General features: G+C 52.9%; 1 protein-coding gene across 1 annotated transcript in view; it reads right to left on the bottom strand.

Annotated features, from left to right (window-relative positions):
• Positions 1-10,373, bottom strand: part of MMP28 (matrix metallopeptidase 28) — a 21,016-nt gene that overhangs the window by 2,308 nt on the left and 8,335 nt on the right. The window contains exons 2-5 of the mRNA XM_007447044.1: positions 10,294-10,373; positions 9,883-10,070; positions 3,958-4,182; positions 1,171-1,416 (exon numbers count right to left, since the gene is read on the bottom strand). Of these exons, the coding sequence (XP_007447106.1) occupies positions 1,171-1,416; positions 3,958-4,182; positions 9,883-10,070; positions 10,294-10,373 (739 nt within the window). The remainder of the gene's footprint in view (positions 1-1,170; positions 1,417-3,957; positions 4,183-9,882; positions 10,071-10,293) is intronic.

The raw sequence follows: 10,373 nt of genomic DNA on the forward strand, positions 1-10,373 counted from the left end.
CTGCTGAACAGTCTGGAAAAGGGTAAAATCGGAGTGGGGGAACCAAACAAGGGTTTGGAACTAAAAAGGGCAGAGGGTCCTCCTCTTCCCTGAGTCCTGGACAATGCAGATGGCATGAGGGCAGAGTTCAGGGGCCTGGGCTGTGATAATTACAGCAGTTATAATAATGACATCACTATATTTCACTTATGAGAATGAGGCAGAGTCCAATAAGCTTAGAATTCGGCACCAGCTCCTGAATCCTGGTCTGCACCTTCCTAGCTGGGTGACCTTGGACAAGTTATCTAACGTCTCTGAGCCCCATTCTCCTCATTTGTGGATAAAAAGATACCTCATGGGTGTGTTAAGTGTCTGGCCCATGGTAGACACTCGTGAAATAGCAGCTATTATTATTACCTTTGTGTAGGTCTCTTAGGCTACAAAGCATGTTCATATCCACCAGAACAACAGCGCTGGGAGGTAAGCAGGGCCTCAATTATTATCCCCCCGCCCAACCTTTTTTCCCCCAGAAGATAAAACCGAGGACTCTAAAAGGAGAAGTGCTTTGCCCCAGAGCAACTGCTAACCCCGATGAAATGGTACTTGATCCTAGGGATCCTGGCCCTGCCCACCACACCAGGTACTCAGGGTCACAGCCCCGGGCTGGGGTCCACATAAATCTCTGGGAAGCACCAGGCAGTTCATTCTGCAGGAGAAGACCTTGTCTAGGTCCACCGCCAGGCGGAGGCTCAGGCTTGGGGGAAAAGTGGGCATCAGCTCACGGAGAGGGAAATGTTAGGGGAGAGCCACTGGAGCTGGGAGCTGGAATGGGGGCTCTGGGGTCTGGGCGGGACCGAGGACTGGGTCTGGATGATGGGGCAGGGATATGAGAGGAATTGCGCGGCCCTGGTTGGGCAGGAATCAGCAACTGGAACGCAGAGGAGGGCTGTGCCCAGGAATTGGTTGGGATGATAGAGGCCAGGCATGCGGGTAAAGCACAGCAGGAGATGAGGTTTCTCAAGATTTGAGGGGAGCCCGAAGCTTCAGCATCGGGAAGGACCTGTGATGGGGAGGCCAGCTTCCTGCGCTTAGGATGGGGGATCCTATTTGAAGAGCCGGTGTCCGAGCCCTGGGGATCCCGGGGCGCAGGGGACAGGGGAGAGCGCAGTGGCGAGCGCGCCGGGGGCTCACCATACAGGCTCTGCACGGCCAGCACGTCGTCCCAGCTGAGCAGCGCGTCGCGGCCCAGCCTCTTGTAGTAGGGCGCCATGAGCGCGCGCGGCGCGGCCGAGTGGGTCAGGCCGAGCGTGTGGCCGATCTCATGCGCCAGCACCACGAACAGGTTGCGCCCACGGCGGCGGCTCAGGGACCAGCGCTCGTCGCGGTCGAAGTGCGCTTCGCCGCGGCGGGGGAGGAAGGCGTGCGCCAGGGCGCCGCCTACAGGCGGCGAGGAGGTCAGGCGGAGCCGCCGCCCGCGACACCCCCCAACTTCCCACCGCCGGCGCAAATGCCATTGGCGTGTGTATGGCTGCGTTTTTGATGAGTAATTTCCCTCCTAATTAAGTCTGGCAGAAGCTGAAGTGTGGGGCAATGAACAGATGACTAGGCTATGGGGCCTGCTCCCTAAGAAGGGAGCGTGGTGTACAAAGAGCACGGGGCCAAACTGCCTAGCTTCCAATCCCGGTATTATCCCCTTACTAGCTGTGTGACCTTGGACAGAGAGCTTAACCTCTCTGTGTCTTAGCTTTTAGATTTTAGATCTGAAAAATGGGCATGTTGATAAGGGAGTTGCTCCTCACGGGGTTGTTCTGAGTATTAAAAAGCGATGTGTGTACTTGTGTATGTTACATGTAATACTTAGTGTCTACCGCAGGTAATAACCGTTACTTACTTTCGAAGAGATCTAGGAGTAGGGACAGTGGTTACCCCCAAAGGGGGCTTAATGAGACTTCTGGGGTGTTGGTAATGTTGTTTCTTGATCTGGGTGCTGAGTGTATTTATGGGTAGGTATAGCTTATTTATTAATAAGTTCATATAGGGGGGACTTCCCTGGTGGCACAGTGGTTAAGAATCCGCCTGCCAATGCAGGGGACACGGGTTCGAGCCCTGGTCCAGGAAGATCCCACATGCCGCGGAGCAACTAAGCCCGTGTGCCACAACTACTGAGCCTGAGCTCTAGAGCCAGTGAGCCACAGCTACTGAGCCCACACACCACAACTACTGAAGCCTGCGTGCCTAGAACCCGTGCTCTGCAACGAGAAGCCACTGCAATAAGAAGCCCGCGCACGGCAACGAAGAGTAGCCCCCACTCGCCGCAACTAGAGAAAGCCTGCGTGCAGCAACGAAGACCCAACACAGTCAAAAATAAATAAATTTATAAAAAAAAAAAAGAGAGAGAGAGAGAGAGAAGCGTATGTAGGGGACTTCCCTGGCGGTCCTGTGGTTAGGACTCTGCACTTCTACTGCAGGGGGGCACGGGTTGGATTCCTGGTCAGGAAACTAAGATCCCGCATGCCACGCAGTGAGGCAAAAAAAAAAAAAAAAAGTCTATATATTCTTGTGTTCTTTCACTCTTGCCTTCCCTCTGCCAGGGTCCTGTGTGGGTCTCTACTTCCCTGCTTCCCTGCTTGTAATAGGAGTGAGCAGAGGGAGATGGGCTGGATCAGTGATTCTCAAGCTGGTAGTGGGCCCCAGATGCAATTCTGCAGTTTCTAGGGTCCTACTCCCTCACAATTCACTTTCCGCAGGAGTCGGCAAACAGCACTTCAATGATGCTGGCCTAGAAGCCCACTGAAGGTCCTTCTGGTGTTGCCTTCTTGAAGCCCAGGCCAGAGGGGACTGACAAAAGTTGGGAGGCTGCCTTTAAAGGGAGCCTCCTGGGGCATGGAGAGCTGGCCATTTGTAGGAGGAACACACGCTTCTAATTTTGAATATGCCCCAAGCTGTTTCGAGCCATGTAAGCCCTTTCTGTTTAACCCTCACAATAATCCTGGGAGACAGATGGGCAGGTTTCGAAGGTAGAAGACATAAACTCAGACAAAACATCTCTCTCAAATCAGAGAGCTGACTCCCAGTCCAGTGCCGTCTTAGTGACCAGACTCCACCTGGGGACGTGGGTATGGATATCAATGTCTCATGGAGATATCGTGGGTGAAGTGAGTTACATGCAAGCACGTGTGTGTACTACATGTGGATTCTTGAAGAGCCTAAATCTCTCCCAGTCCTACGCTGGGTCTCAGCAGCAGGGCTTGGAAGTGGGCTTTGCTCTGAGTGGGCTTGAAGGAAAGCAGGAGAGTGCAGGGGAGGTACCCAGGCGTCACAAGGGCTTAAGTCCCCACCCTGAAAGGGTCTGATCAGGTCTCCTCGCCTCACTAGTGGGGAGGAGATGCACAGATGGCCTACATTCAGGTTGTGAAGGCTACTGTTGGGCAGAAGGGGACGAGAGCGGTTTACACTGCAGCCGTAAGCCTAGGTCGGGGGCAAACAGGAGAACAGTCTGGGCTGTGGGTGTGTGAAGCAGGTGGCAGGGAGAGGGTAGAATGCCTCTTGCCTGTGGCAGCGACTGTGCAGTGGGTGGTGGGAGGGCGGGAGTGGGGTTGTGGTGGCCTCTGGATGTTTTTAGAGCCTTGGTCTGGAAAACATTCACTCCTGGAGAACAAGAGAGGCACAGGCCTGACTAGAGGCAGGGGATGGGTGACAAGACCCCAGAAGGTTCTCCCGAAAGAGATAATACTCTTTAGAGTTTGCAAAGCACTTTCCATGGAGAACCTCATGTGACCGTCCCTTCAGCCATGAGGCACCTAATAGGGCAGGGACCACTGTTCCCATTCTACAGATGGGAAGACTGAAGGTTCTTCAGAGGGGGCTGCAGCTTGGCCAAGGCCAAAGAGGGAGTGAAGGCTCTACTGCCCTCCCCACACTGCCTCTCCTAGTTGGGTTTCCCTCCTGCCGTGTGGGAGAGAGGCTCTGTGTCAGCACCTGGGCCATCGAAGGCGTTGCTCAGCCCGTCGTTGTGGTCCCCTTGGAAGAAGGTGAGGCGGATGTCTGCGGGGCCTGTGGCCGGGGCCTCCCAGAACTCCAGCGCCGAGACGTTGCTCCACAGCTGGAAGGCGGCGCGCACGGCCCCCCGAACTGCCGGCTCAGGCAAGTGCTGGGGCCAGTTCACCAGGCGGTAGGAGAGATGCCGCTTGTACCATTTGTTGCCTGCCACCCAGAGAGGCCACATCAGTCACACCTGCTGCAGAGCCTGGGGCTGCTCCCTGCAGACCCTTTTGATGGGGAGATAGGTCCTCCTCCAGGAAGTCCCTGATGTGATGGAGGAAACACAGCCCAAATGGGAAGCCCCCTGTTTGGCTGTGGAGACACTGCTCTCAGACTGACAAGACTACGCTTGTCCTGCACGGTCCCTGCTCCAGTGGCTCGACCTGGGGAGGTCCCAGTATGACAAGGGATGAGTAGCCTCTACCCAGGAAGAGTCCCCAACCTGAAGGAGTCTCGGGTCTGGGGCCATCTTCCCTACAATCTGGGCTGAGCTTGAAAACCGTGCTGCGTCTCTTGCTGGCAGCGAATCCCAGCCCCTGTCTACTGTGTCGGTGTGGAGCCACGGGGGCCACAGCCATGACTGCCCTCTCCCCCTTCCTCCTCTCCACCCCTCACACCCTCCTGCCGGCTCCCTTTCCCGTGCCCTGGGCCTGCTGCTGACCAGAGACCACAAGGCCCATTTATTCGAGGTCCTTCTCTGACCCCGGGCCCTCCCCCTCACTTCCTCAGGGACTCTGCAGACCTCTGAGGTGAAAACAAATGAGAACAAAGGGTGTGTTTTTCACTGATCGAGAGAGATTTTTCCATCTCCACTTGGTTAAGAGTTCCTATTCCTTTGCCTCAAACTGCAGTTCCTCCCTGAGGCCTGAGGCTCTGGCCTCTTGCCCAAGCCCCAGGTCAACCATGTCCCTCTGCAGCTCGCCTTGCACCCAGGACCAGGGTGCTCAGAAGGTCCAGATCCCAGAGTTTTTCGTGGGCTATTTCTGAGCCCTGCAAGCTCAGGGGCTGAAACTGTGGAAGACTCACAGCTCTGGAGGCAGGACTCCCGTGAGCAGCCAAGAATCATGCTGCCTTTGGGTCTCAGTTTCCCAAATGGACCAGAGTCGCTGGAGCATGGGTGATGAGTGGGCAGGGCAGGCCCGGCTGTGCTAGGAGGCCAGGCCAGAGGACAGGGCCCCCTCTCCCCTTGGGGGGCAGGTGAAGGTTCAGATCTCCTGCCTTTTTGTCCTGGGGGTACCCTTGCCTGAACCAGGCAGGAGGAGTGACGTCATGGACGTTTGGCCATCGCCTTATCCATCTCTCTGCTCTAGTTTGCTGAAATTGAGGCCAGGAGGAAGGGCCTCAGAACGAGTGAGTGGCGGGGCTAGGCCCTGAGCCCAGGCCCTGACACCAAATCCAGTGCGCCGGCCACTGTACCACACAGATAAGCAGGCCCATTTGCTAAGACTCAAGGCTTATAAATTTGCCTAAACATCCCTCCTCTGCGTCAAAGCAGGGGCTCTGCGCAAGCTGAAATTCTCCTGAATTCTCCAGCTGGCAGAAGAGCTGAGCACACTTTCCCTCCCCCTCCATCCTCCATGGAAGTGGGGTTGGGGGTGTCCCTTCTCTCACCCCTTTGGGCCTGGCAGCCACCCAACCCCTCCCAGCCAGTGACCAACCCTCAGGGAGGGAAGAGGGAAGGATTCTAAGGAAGGCAGAGGAGGAAAGCCTGGAGGAAGGCCAGAGGCGCCGCCTGAGGGTTCCCGAGGTACCAATAACACTTCTCATTGAATCGTAAGTTTCACCAGGCACAGGGCAGGCTGGCGCTGGGCTCTTTCACACCCTGCTATGGGTGACCAACTCTCAGACTCTCCCCCCCCCCAAAACCTTCAAGCTTCTAGAAAAGTGTGAGGCAGCTCCTTCTGCCTCTTTGCAGCTAGGGAGGCCCCTCACTCCGTGGGCAAGAAGTGGGGAGGCTAGGGAGGACAGATAGGACTGGTATTGAGAGACTAATTTTCTTTGAGAGTAGAGCTGGATGGGGGGGTCCTTGGTGGGGCTGCTGGTGAGAAAGGAACCGCCTGGCCAGCAGCCTGAGCCCTCGTCCCTGTCTTCTTGTAGGTCTGTGTCCTTGGAGCAGGCTGGCCACTTCAGGCCCCCATCCCAAACTCCCGACCAGGCAGGGCTGGTTTCCATGGCAACCCCCAGGCCACAGCAGCACCTGGCACTGCACCCACCACACCCTTGCTCCAAAATTCAAAAGGGAAGAGGGAAGGAAAAGGAGATGGGGAAGGGCAGAGAGCTAGACTCCTTGTCTGGGGGGGGACCCTGGAATCCTGACTCCCAACAGGCAACTGATACTGTGGAGAGAACGTGGGTTGAAATCCCAGCCCCTTTGCTTACAACCTCGCGTATCAAATTATAGACTCTCTCCAAGCCTCAGTTTCCTTACTTGCAAAGTGGGGTTGGTAAGACTCACCTCCTGGTAAAAGTGAAATAGCAAATGAAAAGGCAGCACAAGGCTGCCTGGCATGGGGTGGGTGCTCAATAAATATCCCTGCTCCTTCATTTTCCATCCAGATACACACCCCCTCCCCGCCCTGGGGCTCCCCACCTCCACCAGCTGTGTGAGGGAGCAGGGACAGTGAAGATCAGCCCTGCAGGCACAGAGTCCAGAGCTGGTGCTTGGAATGAGGTTGCCAGCTTTAGCAAATGGAAATGTAGAACGCCTAGTTCAATGTGAGTTTCAGATAAACAACAAATACTTTTTGTAGTATAAGTATTTGAAAACAAAACAGTTAAGTTGTTCATCTGAAATTCAAATTTAACTGGGCATCCTGTATTTTATCTGGCAAACCTGGAACCCAATTTCATCGGTATAGCATTTACCCACATAATGGAAAGTCACTGGCCTAGAAATCCACATCACGTTTTAAGCCCCTACCCATGTTCTGGGTTTTTTCACATCCAGCAATCACTCAGCCCTCCCAGTGAAAAGAAGGCTTGGCCACACTCTGGCTACGTGGCCCTGGGAAAGTTGCTCAAGCTCTTTGTCCCTCATTTTCCCCATCTGTAAATGAGAATAATAATGGTACCCATCTCATTGCATTGTTATTGGATTAAATGAGTTAATCCATTCAGAACCATGCTTGGCATGATCATAAAGGCTCAGTGTGTATTAACTGTTATTATTACATTTTCTTTCCTAAGGCATAGGAAGTGCTTGGTGCCTGCCAAGCTCACAGCTCTTTTCTAGGGAATGTCTTCCCCCCCAGGAGGTAAAGAATTCAAGCTGCTGTGGTTCATGTTGTGAATAAGAGAGAAATTCTCTGTCTAGTCTGGCCACTGCTGTCTGGACCAGGGGTCAGTGTCAGATAATGAGATGGAGAGGGAGGTGCCTTAGCATGAATTTCTGTCCAAAAGGGATGCTCCAAATTGGATAGTGACAAACGGACTCCATCAGTTCCTCCCTTAGGGCATGAGAAGAAGAGATGCTGCCTGGAGGAAGCATCCCTCATGCTCAGGTCATGTCCTGAGTGCCCAGGAAGCATCGTCTCAATTCTCTGGGACACCGACTCTAGGCTGGAAGTGTCGCTATTGAGACTATCCGGGGCTGCCCCATTTTCCACCATATTCTCACAACAAGCCCTTCCCCTTAGTAATCAGCGCCTCTCCTTTGCAACCTGAACAAGCTGTTTCCGAAGAGGAAACAGAGCAAAGTGACATGGCCCAGGTCACACAGCTAAACTCAGAGCTCTGGATCCAGGGATGCTGCTCCAGCTCACACTGCTCCTCCATTCTACCTTGTCCTTCCCCTCTGCCGTCCAGAAACACTGGGGGATGCAGAACATGTTGACACCAAGGACATCTTGAGCCCAGAGTCTGGACCCCATTGCTCCTCCTTGTTTTACCAGAATGCGGTCATGCAGTACTGGGAACCCAGAGTGGCTGGATGTGTAGACACAGTGGAACTGGATTGGCAAGTACCTGGAAACAGACATCCTCCAACAGCTGAGGGGAACAGGTCACAATTTCCTTACGAATTAGCTAAGAAATAAAAACAGTGTGCCACTTGTTCCACTCATAATGAGTATTGTCAGCCAGAGTAGTTAATGCAAATTAAAAGAGGCAATGGCCCTAAGCGCTCACAGTAAAATGAACGAGATGAGAACCTGACTGAGCAACCCCATCTTGTTAGGAATCTTGAAAACTGTGAAAACTGAGCAGAGAAAACTAGACTTAGTACAAACAAGATGTTAAAATTACACACAGTTAGGGCTTCCCTGGTGGTGCAGTGGTTAAGAATCTACCTGCCAATGCAGGGGACACAGGTTCGATCCCTGGTCCGGGAAGATCCCACAGGCCGTGGAGCAACTAAGCCCATGGGCCACAACTACTGAACCTGCGCTCTAGAGCCCGCGAGCCACAACTACTGAGCCCACGTGCTGCAACTACTGAAGCCCGCATGCCTAGAGCCCATGCTCCGCAGCAAGAGAAGCCACTGTAATGAGAAGCCCGTGCACCGCAACCAAGAGTAGCCCCCGCTGGCCGCAACTAGAGAAAGCCCGCGTGCAGCAACAAAGACCCAATGCAGCCAAAAATAAATAAAAATAAAATAAATAAATTAAAAAAAAATTACACACAGTTAAACTTGTTATTGATGAAGAATTGACAGAAGAATCAAATCTCCTTCATAGATCGTGGATCTGTAACATCTGATCCTGGAAGATTGGATTTGGACAAAGAAGGAGGAAGTGGAGGAGGGGAAAGGAAGGAAAAACCCAAAACTACACAAGGAAAATCACAATGGCAGAAACTGTAGTGTGAAAATGTCTAGAATAAGCAAATCTGCAGAGTCAGAGAGGAGATTGATTAGTGGTTGCCTGGGGCTGGGAAGAGGGAGAGTGGGAGTGGCTGTTTCGTTTGGGGCATGGGGTTTCTTCTTGAGGTGATGAAAACGTTCTGGAATTAGATTGTGGTGATGGCTGCACAATGCTGTGAATATACTAAAAATCACTGAGTTGTACACTTTGAGTAAATTTTATGGTATGTGAATTGTATTTCCATAATGCTGTTAAAAAATGTGCTGTGGTCAAAATAAAACTGATCGATGAATCACATCTTTGTTGAATAATTCTTTTGAAAAAACAATCGATTCTGATGAAAATGACTTCAGTCAAATATAAAGGAAAATGCTGGCAATGGTTTAACTGCCCTACATAGCAAATTGATCAAGGCATTAAGTGGGCTTGATGGGGTTTGCTCTGGAAAATACTTGCACAATGAAAATTTATCAATTTAGGGACTTCCCTGGTGGTGCAGTGGTTAGGAGTCCGCCTGCCAATGCAGGGGACACGGGTTCGAGCCCTGGTCCGGGAAGATCCCACATGCCATGGCACAACTAAGCCCGTGCACCACAACTACTGAGCCTACGCTCTAGAGCCCACAAGACACAACTACTGAGCCCCCGTGCTGTAACTACTGAAGCCCGCAGGCCTAGAGCCCGTGCTCCGCAACAAGAGAAGCCACCACAATGAGAAGCCTGCGCACCGCAACAAAGAGAGCTCCCGCTTGCCACAACTAGAGAAAGCCCATGTGCAGCAACGAAGACCCAACGCAGCCAAAAAATAAATAAATAAATAATTTTTTTTAAATGAAAAAATAAAGAAAAATTAAAAAAAAAGAAAATTCATCAATTTAGGCATAATTCTGACTTAAATATCTGTGTTCACAAAGATGGTCCTTGGGTTGAGAGGTCCTATTCACCCACCCTAGGGGAGCGAGGTTATTCACAGAGCCCAGTCCGAGGATGAGACGTATTTTTCTGGCCATGGGGCTTCAGGACGCTGGGGAATCCCAGCCCAGCTAGATTTTAACAGTGCTCACCTTGCCTGGCAAAGCGTTTCTTACGCCTCATTTTGGCCCGACGTCCAGTAAATAGGGCACTGACTTTCTTGGTCCAGGCCACCTGGCTGTCGGTATCTGCCACCCCACAGCGGGGCTGCGTCATCTGGCGCAGCGTGGCGGCATCCAGCACCCCGCTCATGGGCAGCTGGGACACCCACTGGAACTCCCTGTTAGGAGGAATTGAGATAAAGGACCACAGTGCGAGGCTGGCTGGTGGGGATGAATGCAGGGAGCTTCCCTGGAGACAGCAGGATGCTGGGGGCAAGGGAGGGAGCAATGGAGTGTGACCCCCTGGGCACATGTGAGAGACCAGCCTTCTAGGAGGAGGGAGGAGGTGACCGGAGCTTTGCACTCCAGCACCACCAAGTCCTCCACATCCCTCTGTCTTACCTGATGGCATTGCTGAATCGCGTGGAGGCGGGACTACTGGGGATGGGTTCACTGAGGTACCCATACTTCTCCAGGAATGC

Source organism: Lipotes vexillifer, unplaced genomic scaffold, assembly GCF_000442215.2.
Source record: "Lipotes vexillifer unplaced genomic scaffold, Lipotes_vexillifer_v1.1 scaffold1252, whole genome shotgun sequence".
NCBI classification, from domain to species: Eukaryota; Metazoa; Chordata; class Mammalia; order Artiodactyla; family Lipotidae; genus Lipotes; species Lipotes vexillifer.